At 43.1% G+C, this 16848-nt stretch overlaps 1 protein-coding gene across 1 annotated transcript in view; it reads right to left on the bottom strand.

The window, feature by feature from the left end:
* The window catches only part of LOC140737353 (cytochrome P450 2C23-like), an 85176-nt gene that overhangs the window by 35550 nt on the left and 32778 nt on the right, over positions 1-16848 (bottom strand). The window contains exons 3-5 of the mRNA XM_073063804.1: positions 16339-16501; positions 7563-7712; positions 6316-6476 (exon numbers count right to left, since the gene is read on the bottom strand). Of these exons, the coding sequence (XP_072919905.1) occupies positions 6316-6476; positions 7563-7712; positions 16339-16501 (474 nt within the window). The remainder of the gene's footprint in view (positions 1-6315; positions 6477-7562; positions 7713-16338; positions 16502-16848) is intronic.

The raw sequence follows: 16848 nt of genomic DNA, 5'->3' as shown, positions 1-16848 counted from the left end.
CTGGAGTCAGGGGAATTATGAGGCTATCAGGCAGGAAATTGGAGGCTTAAATTGGAAACAGATGTTCTCAGGGAAAAGTACAGAATAGATGTGGCAAATATTCAGGGGATATTTGTGTAGAGTTCCATATAGGTACGTTTCAATGAGACAGGGAAGTTATGGTAGGGTACAGGAACCATGGTGTACAAAGGCTGTAATAAATCTAATCAAGAAGAAAAGCTTACAAAAGGTTCAGAGAGCTAGGTAATGTTAGAGATCTAGAAGATTATAAGGCTACTAGGAAGGAGCTTAAGAAGGAAATTAGGAGAGCCAAAAGGGGCCAAGAGAAGGCCTTGGCGGGTAGAATTAAGGAAAACCCCAAGGCATTCTACAAGTATGTGAAGAGCAAGAGGAAAAGACGAGAAAGAATAGGACCTATCAAGTGTGACAGTGGGAAAGTGTGTATGGAACCGGAGGAAATAGCAGAGGTACTTAATGAATAATTTACTTCAGTATTCACTATGGAATAAGATGTTAGTGATTGTTGTGATGACTTGCAGCAGACTGAAAAGCTTGAGCATGCAGATATTAAGAAAGAGGATGTGCTGGAGCTTTAGGAAAGCATCAAGTTGGATAAGTTGCCGGGACCAGACGAAATGTACCCCAGGCTAATGTGGCAGGCAAGGGCGGAGAATGCTGAGCCTCTCGCGATGATCTTTGCATCATCAATGGGGACGGCAGAGGTTCCGGAGGATTGGAGGGTTGCGGATGTTGTTCCTTAATTCAAAAAAGGGAGTAGAGATAGCCCAGGAAATTATAGACCAGTGAGTCTTACCTCAGTGGTCAGTAAATTGATGGAGAAGATCCTGAGAGGCAGGAATTATGAATATTTGGAGAGGTATAATATGATTAGGAATAGTCAGCATGGCTTTGTCAAGGGCAGGTCATGGCTTATGAGCCTGATTGAATTTTTTGAGAATGGGACTAAACACATTGATGAAGGAAGAGCAGTAGATGTAGTGTATATGGATCTCAGCAAGGCATTTGATAAGGTAACCCATGTAAGACTTATTCAGAAAGTAAGGAGGCATGGGATCCAAGGGACATTGCTTTGTGGATCCAGAACTGGCTTGTCCACTGAAGGCAAAGAGTGGTTGTAGAGGGTCATATTCTGCATGGAGGTTGGTCACCAGTGGGGTGCCTCAGGGATCTGTTCTGGGACCCTAACCCTTCATGATTTTTATAAATGACCTGGATTAGGAAGTGGAGGGATGGGTTAGTAAGTTTGCTGATGACGCAAAGGTTGGAGGTGTTGTGGATAGTGTGGAGGGCTGTCAGAGGTTACAGTGGGACATTGACAGAATGCAAAACTGGGCTGAGAAGTGGCAGATGGAGTTCAACCCAGATAAGTGTGAAGTGGTTCGTTTTGGTTGGTCAAATATGATGGTAGAATATAGTATTAATGGTAAGACTCTTGGCAGTGTGGAGGATCAGAGGGATCTTGGGGTCTGAGTCCATAGGACGCTCAAAGCAGCTGCGCAGGTTGACACTGTGGTTAAGAAGGCATATGGTGTATTGGCCTTCATCAATCGTGGAACTGAATTTAGGAGCCAAGAGGTAATGTTGCAACTATATAGGACTCTGGTCAGACCCCACTTGGAGTATTGGGCTCAGTTCTGATCGCCTCACTACAGGAAGGATGTGGAGGCCATAGAAAGGGTGCAGAAGAGATTTACAAGGATGTTGCCTGGATTGGGGAGCATGCCTTATGAGAATAGGTTGAGTGAACTCTGCCTTTTCTCCTTGGAGTGACAGAGGATGAGTGGTGACCTGATAGAGACGTACAAGATGATGAGAGGCATTGATCATGTGGATAGTCAGAGGCTTTCTCCCCGGGCTGAAGTGGTTACCACAAGAGCACACAGGTTTAAGGTGCTGGGGAGTAGATACAGAGGAAATGTCAGGGGTAAATTTTTCACTCAGAGAGTGGTGAGTGCGTGAAATGGGCTGCCGGCTAAGGTGGTAGAGACGGATACAACAGGGTCTTTTAAGAGGCTTTTAGATAGGTACATGGAGCTTAGTAAAATAGAGGGCTATAGGGAAGCCTAATAATTTCTAAGGTAGGGACATGTTCGGCACAACTTTGTGGGCCAAAGGGCCTGTGTTGTGCTGTAGGTTTTCCATGTTTTCTATGTTTTCTAAAAATTCCACAAGAATTTCTCATGCAGAGCATTCTGACTGTCTGCATCACCAGGTGATATTTGAGGGGGGGGGGCTACTGCACAAGATCAAAATAAGTTGCAGAAACTAGTAAAATTAGTCAGCTCCATCATGGGTACCAGTCTTCGCAGTATACAAGACATCTTCAAGGAATGGTCCCATAGGAAGACACTGTTCATCATTAAGAGTCCCCACCATCCAGGACATGCACTTTTCACACTGTTACCATCAGGAAGGAGGTACAGAAGCCTGAGCGCACACAATCAGTGATTCAGGAACTGCTTCTTCCTCTCTGCCATCAGGGAGGAGGTACAGAAGCCTGAGCGCACACAATCAGTGATTCAGGAACTGCTTCTTCCTCTCTGCCATCCGATTTCTGAATGGACATTGGACCCATGAACACTACCTCACTACTGTTTTTATTTTTATTTTGCACTGCTTATTTTAACTTAACTGTTTAATAAACATATATATCTTAAAGTAACTCAGTTTTGTTCTCTATATTTACTATGTATTGGTACGTACTGCCACCGTAAAGTTAACAAATTTCACAACATATGCTGGTGATATTAAATACGATTCTGATTCAAATTCTGTGATAGTTATTACTGTATAGATTTGTTCAGTATGCCCACAAGAAAATGGATCTCAGGGTTGTACATGGTGACAGATATGTACTTTGATAATAAATTTACTTTGAAGTTTGATTAAATTAGCTTCACATCACACATACATCGAACCATACAGTGAAATACGTTGTTTGTGTCAATGGTCAACACAGTCCTAGGATGTGCTGGGGCAGCCCGTGAGTGTCACTATGTTTCTGGTGCCAACTAAGCATGCCCACAACTCACTAATCCTAAACTCTACACCTTTGGAATGTGGGAGGAAACCGGAGCACTCAGAGGGAAACCACACAGTAACAGGGAGAACGTACAAACTCCTTACAGGCAGCAGCGGGAATTGAACCCAGGTTGCTGGCACTGTGAAGCACTATGCTAACGATTATGCTACCGCAATAGACTAAAGTACATCATGGTTTATCAGAAATATATCACCTATTGGCCTGGATCTTAAACACCCTGCCACTGTCTGTAAGGAGTTTGTACATTCTCCCTGTGACTGTGTGGGTTTTCTTGCATTAGGACCTGAGCCCCACTTTAGCGAAATGCTCCGGGCCTCGACCACACTGCCCAGTGATTCATGCTGGGAAACGTCTTTCTGCAGGCACTAAGGGTAAAGACCAGTGACCCCCACAGTGAGTGACTGAGGTTGACGATCCCGAGGATGAGGGTGGGTTACCCACCAGCTCGGCGTGTCCTGGGGGGTTGACAGTCTGTGCAAGTTCAGAGTTTGAGGCCTAGAGGTCAAAGTCCTGCAAATGGCAAGTCCTGGGGTCAATACCCAGAGGTCAAAGTTGGAGGTCAAATCCAGCAATCAGCCCCTGGGTCGGCATGTCCAGTAGTCAGAGGTCCGACATCAGCGAGTCCACACAAGGGACTAGAGGTTGTGGAGGCCTGATATCTGCAAGTCCGAGAGTCCGGGGCCAAGGACTGCCAGTCGGAGGCCGACCTGAGGTTGGAGACCTGTTTGTGAGAGTGGGTGGGAGGGTGGAAAAGCGGCTGGCATGTTGTGCTGTTCTGCTGAAGACTGCAGGCATGATATGCTGGGACCGGAGAGTTGGTGAAACCTGCAGGCTTTCCCCAGCACATCTTTACGTTGTGTAGGTTTTTAACACAAATAACGCATTTCACTCCATGTTTCAGTGTACAGGTGATAAACAAATGAATCTGAATCTTCGATGAGCATTTTCACTGTCGGCAGACTGATAGACGAGTGGACTTGTCCATTGTTAAAATATAGAAACATAGAAAACCTACAGCACAATACAGGCCCTTCAACCCACAATGCTTTACCAAATGTACTTACTTAGAAATTACCTAGGCTTATTCATAGCCCTCTATTTTTCTATGCTCCACGTATCCATCCCAGAGTCTCTTAAAAGAACTTATTGTATCCGCCTCCATCACCGTTTTTGGCAGCCCATTCCACACACCCACCACTTTCGTGTAAAAAAATCTTACCCCTGACATCTCATCTGTACCTACATCAAAACACCTTAAAACTGTGCCCTTTCATCTTAGCCATTTCAGCCCTGGGGAAAAGCCTCTGACTATCCACACAATCAATGCCTCTCATCATCTCATACACCTCTATCAGGTCACCTCTCATCCTCCGTCGCTCCAAGGAGAAAAGGCCGAGTTCATTCAACCTATTCTCATAAGGCATACTCCCCACTCCAGGCAACATCCTTGTAAATCTCTGCACCGTTTCTATAGTTTCCACATCCTTCCTGTATTGAGGTCTGACCAGGGTCCTGTATAGCTGTAACATTACCTCTCAGCTCTTAAACTCAATCTCATGGTTGATGAAGGCCAATGCACCGTATGCCTTCCTAACCACAGAGTCAACTTGCATAGCAGCTTTGAGTATTTGTGGACTCAGACCACAAGATCCCTCTGATCCTCCACACTGCCAAGAGTCCTACCATCAACACTATATTATAATATCACAGTATTAATACTATAATACTATATTTGACGTACCAAAATGAACCAGCTCACACTTATCTGGGTTGAACTCTATCTGTCACTTCTCAGCCCAGTTTTGCATTCTATGGCTGTCCTACTGTAACTTCTGACAGCCCTTACTAACCCATCCCTCCACATCCTCATCCAGGTCATTTATATAAATCACAAATAGAAGGGGTCCCAGAACAGATCCCTGAGGCACTCCACTGGTCACCAACCTCCATGTAAAATATGACCTGTCTACAACCACTCTTTGCCTTCTGTGGGAAAGCCAGTTCTGGATCCACAAAGCAATGTCCCCTTGGATCCCATGCCTCCTTACTTTCTCAATAAGTCTTGCATGGGGTACCTTATCAAATGCCTTGCTGAAGTCCATATACACTACATCTACTGCTCTACCTTCATCAATGCGTTTAGTCACATCCTCAAAAAATTCAATCAGGCCCGCAAGGTACAACCTATTTTTGACAAAGCCATGCTGACTATTCCTAATCATATCATGCCTCTCCAAATGTTCAGAAATCCTGCCTCTCAGGATCTTCTCCATCAACTTACCAACCACTGAGGTAAGACTCACTGGTCTATAATTTCCTGGGCTACCTATATTCTGTTTCTTGAATAAGGGAAGAACATCTGCAATCCTCCAATCCTCCGGAACCTCTCCCAAGCATTAAAGTAGTCTGGGAGTAACAACATGGTTATTCGCCATCCAAAATTAGATCTGAAGTCAAAACTGCAAAAATATTGCATTACGTTATAAAGTACATTGCAAAAACATTACATTGGTGAGACCCATTGTAAATTGGGGGACTGCTTCGCTGAACAACTCCGCTCCATCTGCTAAAAGTGAAACTTCCTGATGGCCAAATATTGAAATTCCTGTTCATTCTGACACATTGGTTCATGGTGACATCTTGTGCCCAGAAGAGGCCATCTCAAGGTGGAGGAGCAACACCTGATGTTCTGTCTGGGTAGTTTCCAACCTGATGGAAATAAATATCAATTTCCCCTTCAGGTAAGATGTTCTTTCCCTCCCCCTCTGCCCCTCCTCTCTTTTGTTCCCTGCACTGGCCTCCTCACCTGCCCATCACCCCCCTGGTTCCCCTCCCCATTCCCTTTCTCCTATGGTTCACGTTCCTCTCCTATCAGATTCCTTCCTCTCCAGACCTTTGTCTTTCCCACCCACTGGGCTTCATCCATTACCTTCCAGCAATCCTCCTTCCCTTCTCCCCACCTTCTCATTCTGGCAGCATTCCCCTTCCTTTCCAGCCCTGAAGAAGGGTCTTGGCCCAAAGCATCAACTCTTTATTCATTTCCATAGATGCTGTCCGACCTACTGAGTTCCCTCCAGCATTTTGTGAGTGTTGTTTGAATTTAAATGCACTCCCTCTGTCTTGCTGATAAATAATTAATGTTGATCCTGAATCTCTCAGTTTCACCGACACATTGACCGCCTGAGTCTCAGATGAAAATATGTTCGCTCTTAACTTCAGTAACTCTCACAAGCCACTGTAAAAAGACATACCTGTAACGAGGGGCTACTCAAACCGCGGGCAATTTCTGCAACCATCTTCGTCAGCCAGAGAAATTGTTTATCTTCATAATCAAATCGTTTTCCAAAGGTGATGGAACAGATGATGTTTGACGTTGCACATCGCAGGAGAAAGTTTGGGTTGAAAGGTTCACCTGGTCGAATTAAAGAGGCCATTTAGAAAATCATAGGGCATTAAAATGAAATTTTGGGGCAGGCCTAAATGCTTTTTGGACATTAAACACAAGAGATTCTGCAGATCCTGGAAATCCAGAGCAACACACACAAAATGCTGGAGGAGCTCAGCAGATCAGGTAGCAGCTATGCAAATGAATAATCAGTCAAGATTTTGGGTCAAGAGCCCTTCATCAGGACTGGAAAGGAAGAGGGAAAAGCCAGAATAAGGAGCTGGGGGGAGGGGAAGGAGGACAAGCTAGAAGGTGATAGGCGAAGTCAGGTGGATGTTGAAATAGCGCTGGCAAAGAAGTAATCTGTAAGGAGAGGAGTGGACCACAGGAGAAAGGGAAGGAGGGGGGGCACCAGGGAGAGCTGAGAGGCAGGTTGAAGGGAGAATAACCTTCGACACCTTCTTATTCTTGCATCTCCCCGTTCCTTTCCAGTCCTGATGAGCGGTCTTGGCCAGAAACGCCGACTGTTTATTCCTCTCCATTGATGCTGCCTCACCTGCTGAGTTCCTCCAGCATTTTGCGTGTGGTGTTATAGATGTTTAATACATCTCTGTTCAAAAGAACTCAATTAGTTATTTGATACAGCTCTGGTGAGGCCTCATTTTGAGCACTGTGAGCAGTTTTGGGCCGCTTTCCTAAGAAAGCATATGCAGACATTGGAGAGGGTCCTATCGTATGAAAGCCGTTTACTGCCTCCGAGACTGTACTCACTGGAATTCAGAAGAATAGGGGTGACCTCTTTGAAACCTATGGAATGTTGAAAAGCCTTGAGAGAGTAGATGGGGAGAGGATGTTTCCTGCCTGGGGGAGGGGGGGCAAGAGTCTGGGACCAGAGGATACAACCTCAGAATGCAGGGACAACCTGTTAGAACAGAGATAAGAAGGAATTTTTTATACCTAGAGAATGCTGAGTCTGTGGAATTCATTGCCACAGACAGCTGTGGAGACCAGGTAATCAGGTATATTTAAGACAAAGGTGGGTAGATTCTTTATTAGTCAGGGCATGAAGGAATATGTGGAGAAGGCAGTTCCTCTAGTGTTGTAGTGACAAACCTTTCTTATCCCTGAAGCTTGTGACCAGAAACTGGGCTTCTTCCTGAATCCTCTCCTCAACGCTCTTTTTCCCCATTCCAAAATTCCTCAAGGTGCTGAGAGTGAATCTCCGAAGCTGCTTCCATCTCTCGCCACTGCTGAAGTTAATTCCTGCAAGAGAGATCTTCGGTTAATATCCCTTGAGACGAGGTTGTCTATATTCTGATGACCAGTTTCTAACCTAATTAACCAGTTTCTCAATTTATTCTTTACCCTTCCTGACAACTGCGGAGATGTTCTAAGCTGCTCATCCCAGTGCTCCTTCTTCTAGGTAGGAATTGCTACTATAGAATTCCACAGTTAAATCAGCTGGTGTTCCTGGTCACCAAACACAGTCCAAGGTTTCCCTGATTAGATGTCACAAGACGAACAAACAGGAACAGTAAAAAAATTGGAGAGGTTCACAAGAATTATCTCAGAAACTAAAGGGTTAATGGATGAGGAGCATTTGATAACTCTAGCACTGTATTTGCTGGATGATCTCAGGAATTGTAGGGTTAATGTTTGAGGTGCATTTGATAACTCTGGGCCTGTACTTGGTGGAGTTTAGAAGAATGAGGAGGGATCTTATTGAAACCTATCAAATATGGAAAGGCCTAGAGTGGATGTGGAGAAGATTTATCTCTTTATTTATTTATTGAAATACTGTGCAGAATAGGTTCTTCCAGCTCTTCAGTCACATCACTCAGCAATCCCCTGATTTAATCCTCGCCTGATCACAAGACAATTTACAATGACCAATTAACCTACCAACTCAAGACCATCTTTGGACTGTGTGAGGAAACAGGAGCAACTGGAGAAAACTTACGCAGTCATGGGGAGAACGTACAAACTCCTTACAGTTAGTGACGTGAATTGAAGCCGGATCACTGGTGCTGTGAAACATTGTGCTAACAACTACACTACCATGCCGCCCATGGTAATGATGTTGCCTATATTGGGGAAGTCTAGGACCACAGGTCACAGCCTCACAATAGAAGGACGTTCCTTAGAACAGAGATGATGAGCAATTTCTTTAGCCAGAGAGGGGTGAATCTATTGAATTTGTTGTCACAGACAATTCTACATGTAAGGGGGTTCTTTTGTTACTGCGTATGTTAACTTAAAGGCACCAGTCCAGCTAAAATGGAGCAGATTAAAAGACTTAATATGTGGTTCAAATCATGGTGTAGGTTAGAGGGGCAAAGGTTTATGGGACATCTGGGCACCTTTTGGGGCTGATGGAACCTGTAACACTGGGACCAGTTGCAGTTGAACTGGAAGGGCACTAATGTACTGGGCAGGCGTATGCTTCAGTTAGTTGAGATCTGTTTAAAGTAGGGAATGAGGAGCAGGGTACTAGGAAGAGGCTGGGATCAACTGTTTAAACATCATCGTGGAGAATAACATATTAGGACATAAACCAATTATCGGCTTCAAAAATATAAAAATGGGTCGGAATAGGATGAAAAACTTCAGTAATAAACTGATGAATATCATATTAAAGGAAATACTTTTCTTAGGAAAGATAGGCAAGATGGTAAAGATGGTGGAGTAGCCACATACATAGGGAGAATTTAAACAGGAGGCTCCTTGTGATAGGAGATGAATTGAGACTTAGCGAAGATATCTGGGTGAGAATTAAAAGCTATAAGGATAAGGGAATAACATTGACTGTATGTTATAGACCCTCTCGTGCTGATAGTGATTTTAATAAACAACTAACAGAATACTGGAAAAGCAAGTTCTGAGGGTGATATTATAGTTATGGGTGACTTTAATTTCCCAAGTATTGAGTGGGAGAACCCAGTGACTCAAGAATTAGAGAAATGTGAATTCATTGAGTTATTGAATGATTGTTTTTGACCCAATATGTAACTGCACTAACAAGGAGGAAGGCCTGTCTAGATTTGATATTCTCTAACAATCATGATAGAATTTTGAGTACGGAAATCATTGAGCTTTTAGGAACAAGTGATCATAATATTATTAGTGTTGAAGCTTTGTGTAAAAGTATATCAGTAAAAACCAAAACCATTAAACCGAATTTCAGAAAGGCAAGGTTGGTGCAGATGCGGCAAAGACTTCAGAAGGTAACTGGAAGGAACGGCTTGACATTGAGTCAGTTGAGAAACAATGGGGTTGATTTAAAGAGGTAATACACACAGTGTAGGAAATGTTCCTACCCAAGGCCGGGAGAAGCATTAAAAACAATAGATCAACTACATGGATAATTAAAGATATACACAAAATTATTGAAGAAAAGACAGCTATATAAAGAATAAATAAAAGAAACCGATGAAGTTAATCGTAGTGCATTGAAAATATGAGAGCTATAGTCAAGAGGGAAATTCGGATTGCCAAAGATCAGGTTGAGAAGGATATTGCAGATAATGCTAAGATTGACCCAAAGAGATTTTTTCAATACTATAACAGTAAAAGAAAAGTCAAGGAGGAGTTTAAGTGTATTAGGAATAATAGTATCTAATAATTTATGCAGAGAAGGACATAGTGGATACTCTGAATACATATTTTGCTGAAGTATTCACTTGCGAAGATGTTGGCAATATGCCAGTAAGTGTAGAGCAAAGTAAAGATATTTTAAGTGACTTAAAGATCTTAGAAAGTGAGGTCCTGCTCCAACTGAAAAGGCTGAAAGTTAATAAATTTCCAGGGCCAACCAAAATATATCCAATGGAACTTAAAGGGGTCTGTGATTCTATATACAAACCCCTAACATGTATTTTTCGAAAGTCAGTGAGGACTGATGAAATCCCTAAGGACTGGAAATGGGTTAACCTTGTCCTGGTATACAAGAAGGGTGACCATACTGACCCTAGTAACTATAAAACCGTAAACTTGACATGTATTGTAGGTAAGATAATGGAAACATTAATAAAGAATAAGGTGGAAAAGCAGCTGATAAGAACAGGCATGTTAGCAGAAAGCCAGCATGGGTTCAGAAATGGGAAATTATGTTTTGCTAATATGCTGGAGTTCTATGAAGAGGCAACTAAAATTTATGATAACAATGGAACAGTTGATATCATTTACTTCAACTTTCAGAAGGCTTTTGATAAGGTACTCCATGAGAGGTGGATAATCAAATTACAGGATGTAAATTTAAGTCTCCCCCACATATCAGGAGACCTTCTGTTTCCGTTACCATAATATCAGTAATTTTCTGAAATAAACCAATATCACTTCCCGGGGGTGCGTATATATTCAATAGAGTAACTGAATAGGAATTTGGCAAGCTTTGTTGGGCCAAATGGCTTGTTTTTGTCAAAAACATTCTTATGTTGTAAAGCAGAGGTTAATACATTCTTGATTAGTCAAGACACCAAAGGTTATGGCAAGAAGGCAGGAAGCTGGAACAATTTGATTCATACTGGGAAAAATGGTTTAACTGCATAATGCCTCATAGGCCTGATTTTATTCTCACAAATCAATGAATCCGTTGTAAAAATAAATCACTCCCTACTTGTACATAGTTCTTTCCTTTTGCTTGTTTTTTCTTTCCACTCTTTTCCATAGGTGTATACCCCAGATAAATACTTTGTGGAGATTTTGTGATATATATGATTATATCATATATATGTACAATGTCTGAAATACATCTTATGGAAATGTTTGTTTGATGAACTTCAATTAAAAAAATAAATTACAAAAAAAGAAATCTACTGAATACTGAAAGTCTTAGATAGTGTTGACATAGAGAGGATATTACCTATGTATATTGGAAGAATTTCTATATGATACAGTTGCCTCATTGAATAGATGTCAACTTGATAGAATGTTTAATGTGACTTCTGGGTCACTGGAGGAAATGTCATGAGTAAGTTTAAGGTCAGTTTCATAATTGCCCGCACTGTGACTCCTGTTGTCACAAAACCACAAATTTCACAGCGTACATCAGTGACATTAAACCTGATTCTGATCCTGTTAGAATTGTTAATGGGAATGGAGATTGAATCATGGGTTTAGTGTGGTGACAGTTTTGTTTTGTCAAGTGATTCAACTCCACTAAATGAATTGGAGCTGATTTCCCCATTCTAAATCCTGGGATTATCCTAGGGTTATACAGATTGGAAGCCCATCTTATCCATGCTGACTCAGCAAGTTGCCTACCCAAGGAAGTGGGAATGAAGGGGTTAGAGGAGCATTTGATGGCTCTGGGCCTGTACTCATTAGAGTTTAGAAGAATGAAGGGGGAATCTCATCTCTCAGAAGATACAGCCTCAGAATAGATGGACATAATTTAGAACAGAGATGAGGAGGGTTTTCTTTAGCCAGAGGGTGGTGAATCTGTGGAATTTTCTGCCACTGGTGACAGTGGAGACCAAGTCCTTGGGTATATTTAAATCAGCCATGATGGAATGGTGGAGCAGACTTGTTGAGCCAAATGGCCCAATTCTGCTCCCATGCCTCATCGTCTAATTATGGGACAGCACAGTAGCATAATGGTTAACACAACAATTTACAATAGAGGCAACCCAGATTGAATTCCTGCCACTGCCTGTAAGGAGTATATACATTCTCTCTGTGACCGTGTGGGTTTCCAATGGGTACACCAGTTTCCATCCCAAGTCCAAAGACGCAGAGTCCATGAATGCCACAGAAATCAGCAGTCAACCACAATGGAGCTTCTCTTCTGCCAAATGAACACTGGGATGCCCTCCCTAACCCTGCCCGCACAACCCAGCCCGGTAACCACTCCAAACTGCCCCCCTCTCCCCCACCAGCTCAACGCCTCTCTGCGAGCAGCTGTAAAGCAGGTGACACTGCGGCTTGAGGCCTAGTCCTCACTATGACCGAGGCCGTGCAGCTGTTCTGCCGTCTGACCCTGCTGTCTCCCAGTAAATCAGTGAATCGGACTTGCAGCATTTCACATTAACAATGTCCGAAAGGGCCTTGTGATCACTGCACACCTCCTTCACTCACCAACTCCTCCAAAGCCTCTCTGATGCAAGCAGTATCTCAATCTGCAGCAAGTCCAGCTCCTTCAGTTTCTCCACCAACCAGCAACTCACTGATGGGGCAGACCTGCACCATTTTAAGTTCTTAAAGTCCAGCAGGATCTTGCAGTTATAGACAATACATTTAAAATGGACAGTAGTTGAATATTGAACATTGTCACAGCTTCAACCAGCTAAAGGCTGTTGCTGGCGAGGTGAGTAAAAGCAAGTGAGGGAAGGGGGGCTTCGAGGTTTTAATGTTTTTCTGTCGGTCATTCTTTGGGATTTTTTTCTGTTTTGTGGGTGTCTGTGAAGAGAAAGAGTTTCAGGTTGTACACTGTATACATTCTCTGATATTAAATTGAACCTTTGAACCACTGAAGTCACAAACTGCCCTCACTTAAGTGTTGTAGAGCATTACAGCATGGATACAGGCCATTTGGCCCAAACAGTCCATGTTGACCACATTGTCCACACGGCTAGTCCCAATTTCTTGCATTTGACCCATGTCCCCCTGACCCCAATGTCCATGATCTGTCCAAGTGTTTCTTAGATGATACTACTGACCCTGTCTCAACCATGTTCACAGGGAACTCATTCCACATACTCTGCATGAAGAGGTTGCCCTTAGAACCTTTTTAAATCTCTCTCTCCCCTGCCTTCCCACTCTAAACCTTTAACCCATATCTTTTAGCTCCCCTACCCTGGGGAAAAGTCCTTTACCATGCACTATTTATACCTCTCACAATTCTGAATATTTTGTTCTCTGTTCCATGGGGTCTCCTCTCATTCTCCGGTGTTCCAAAGAATAAAACCTAGCCTCATTACTCTCTCCCCATACTCACACCCTCTAGTCCTGGCCATATCCCATAACGATTCTCTACACTCTTTCCAGTTGAGACATGTCTTTCCTATAACAAGGTGACCAAAACTGTACACTGTCCTCCAAGTGTGGCCAACCTAACAACTTATACACCTGTGATATAATATCTGTGTTGTTTCAACTTTTGTAAAATACTGGATGAAAATCTAAACAGTTCCAAGTGACATTTTAACTCTTTGTGAGCTCGCAGCATGTAAGGTGTCTGTACAAGTTAAACACTGTAGGATTGTTACTGTCAAATGTCAGTGCATGATGCTACCATTAGCTGCTGGTGGCTGGATTCTTTCCTGGCCTCAGGCACCAACACATGAAAACAAAAAACCAAAGAGTTCATCTGTCTCTGTGTGTCTCAAAGCTTCTGAAACTCCTATCAAATCCATGCTGATTTAGTGGCATGAGAATAAACAATCAAAGAGTTTTTCTGTGTGCTCTCTCCACACTGGTGGAGCCTCTATTTATTGGGAGATCTTTCCCTCAGTTAGTGGGACTTCAGCTAGACCGAGGAAATTGCAGTCGGGTGGTTTCACAAGTTGTAATTTGGATTCCCCCAACAACAGTGATAATCAAGTGGTGACTAAGAATCGTGAGCCCTGAAATCTTTGTGGAAGTCTTTGCAACTTATTATTTAGAGTGGTTTATTTGTGCTTTCTATTTTATGATAATATATTGGGCTTTGGTTACTTTGTTGTGCTTGTGTGCTCATTACCACATCTCCTAGGCACTCGAATTGTTTGGATCTTAAGGGTCTGATCAACCCAGCCCATTACAATATCCCAACTCCTATAATTACCTGACTGATGAAGGCCAGTGTGTGAGCCTCAGGACTCACTCCACTGGGTTCAGGAATAGATATTACTCCTTAACAATCAGGCTGACATATATGTACTTTGATAATAAATTTACTTTGATCTTTGAATTTGGGACAGCACTGGACACAACTACTGCAAATACTGTGAGATGTTGTTGAAGAAACTCCACCAAGTGAATCCTCGATTTCTTCATTTACTGACCTCAGTCCAGAATCTGTTTGAACTTTGCACTTTTTTCACTACCCTGTCCATCTGTGATGCAACTTTCAACTGTGCACTTGTACTCCTAGATAGACAAGAGAAAATCTGCAGACGCGCAAATCCAGAGCAACACACAGACACAAAATGCTGAGGGAACTCAGCAGGTCAGGCAGCATCTATGGAAAGGAATAAATGGCGGACATTTTGGGCTGAGACTCTTTATCAGGACTCTTTATACTCTTAGGGCACATTTTGCGGGTGTCCAGTTTTGTTGTCCTGCGGAACATTGTGGGCATGTTATGCTGGTGTCAGAATGTGTGGCAACACTTGCAGGCTGTCCCCAGCTCATCCTTGGGTGTATTGGCTGTTAGCACCAATTACGCATTTCACGGTACGTTTCAATGTTCATGTGATGAATCTGAACTGAGGTCCTTCTGTTCCACCACACTCCCTAGTGTCCTACCATTCATTGCACAGATGCTTGGATATACAGTATATCAGTATTCCTTCATCAACATCTTCATTATGTGACATGTTATATGATGTAGGCAATTGTGGTCCCTTCACCATAATTGTTCTTGGAAATTTTTTCTGCAGAACTGGTTGTCATTGCCTTTTTTTGGGCAGTGTCTTCATAAGATTGGTGAACCCAGCCATGATCAATATTTTTTCAGAGATTGTCTGCCTTGTGTCAGTGGTTGCATAACCAGGACTTGTGATCTGCACCAGCTGCTCATACGATCATCCACCTCCTGCTCCCATGGCTCCCATCCCTTACACCTCCTTTGGTAGAGAGGTATCTCAACTGCGATACCCACGTTCATTGTCACGTTCTAAATCCTGGAACACTCTTCTCAGACAGCGTCGTGGAAGTAACATCAGCGTACAGGATTCTCAGCGCTATCTTCTCAATGGCTTGGGTTTCCACCGGGTGCTCTGGTTTTCTCCCACAGTCCGAAGACATATGGGATAGTAGGATAGTAGAACAGAGGGAGCTGAGAATTCATCTAAACTGGTGGCAAATGTCAACAGGGTTGTAAAAAAGCTTTTGGCACATTGGCCTTCATAAATCAAAGTATTGAGTACAGGAGATGGGATGTTGTGTTGAAGTTGAATAAGATGTCGTTGAGGCCTAATTTGGAGTACTGTGTAGAGTTTTTGTCATCTACCTATAGAAAATTTAGAGAAAAGCACAGAGAAAATTTACAAGGATGTTGCCAGAACTGGAGGCCCCAAGATATAGGGAAAGATTCAATAGGTTGGGATTTATTCTTTGAAATGTAGAACATTGAGAGCAGATTTAATAGAGGTATACAAAATTATGAGGGGCATAGACAGAAAAACTCTAAGTGGACTTTTTCCACTGAGGTTCGGTGGGACAACAATCATTGCTTAAGGGTGAAAGGTGAAAAGTTTAAGGGGAACATGAGGGGAAACTTCTTCACTCAGAGTCAGGAGAGTGTGGAACGAGCTGCCAGTACAAGTGGTGCATGCGAGCTCAATTTCAGCATTTAAAAGAACTTTGGACAGGTACATGTATGGTAGGGGTACTGAGGGCTACGGTCCAGGTACAAGTGTGAATAGGCAGTTTAAATAGGTCGGCATGGACTAGAAGGGCTGAAGGGCCTGTTTTGTGCTGTATATTTCTGCAACCCTATTAATTGGTCATTGTAAATGGTCCTGTGATTAGCCCAGTATCTGGGCGAAGTGGCTCCTTGAGCCCGAAGTCCCGTTCCGCACTGTTATTTCTAAATAATAAATTAAAATTATAACTAACAGCGACCAGCAAGTGCCGACTCTTACAGCAGCATTAACAGCCCCAAATGTATAAATAACAAAAATATTCAGATTTCAAGAGAGCGGAAGCAGCAACAAAATAACTCAAGTTAAATTAAAAATTCTCTCACCATAGCCGTCTGAGACTTTTTTGATGGCGGGTAAGAGATATCGGCCGCTGAAGTCATACCCGTGGCCAATCAGGGCCTCTCTCATCGCTTCGGCACCACACACCACCACTGCAGGGAAGCTGCCGAACCAGAAGGTGAACACGGGGCCATACTGCTCACTCAGCTGTGGGGATACAAGGAATGTATATTGTTATATAACATTTTATACTCCATATGATGTTCGTCAATCAATTTAGCTAGAGGAGAGATAAGACCCAGAACAATTTTCCTCTCAGGGACCAAAGGGCTTAGGCACAGAACTGTATTTGTCAATAGGGAGCGGACGACGAGTTTGTAAAACTGGCCGGAGAAAAGGAATTCTGGAATGGTGAGGGTGGAATGCCCTGGGACGGGTGGCAGAGAAGGAGTGCCAGGGACAGGGGTGGCGTGGGTGTAGACGCATCCAGCCTTGAGGCCCCAGGCAAGGTGATCTGATTCCAAACAGTTGGTGTATTGATCGTTATAGAACGT

Source organism: Hemitrygon akajei, chromosome 12 (genome assembly GCF_048418815.1).
Source record: "Hemitrygon akajei chromosome 12, sHemAka1.3, whole genome shotgun sequence".
Lineage (NCBI taxonomy): Eukaryota > Metazoa > Chordata > Chondrichthyes > Myliobatiformes > Dasyatidae > Hemitrygon > Hemitrygon akajei.
This window is presented reverse-complemented; position numbering and strand designations above follow the sequence as displayed.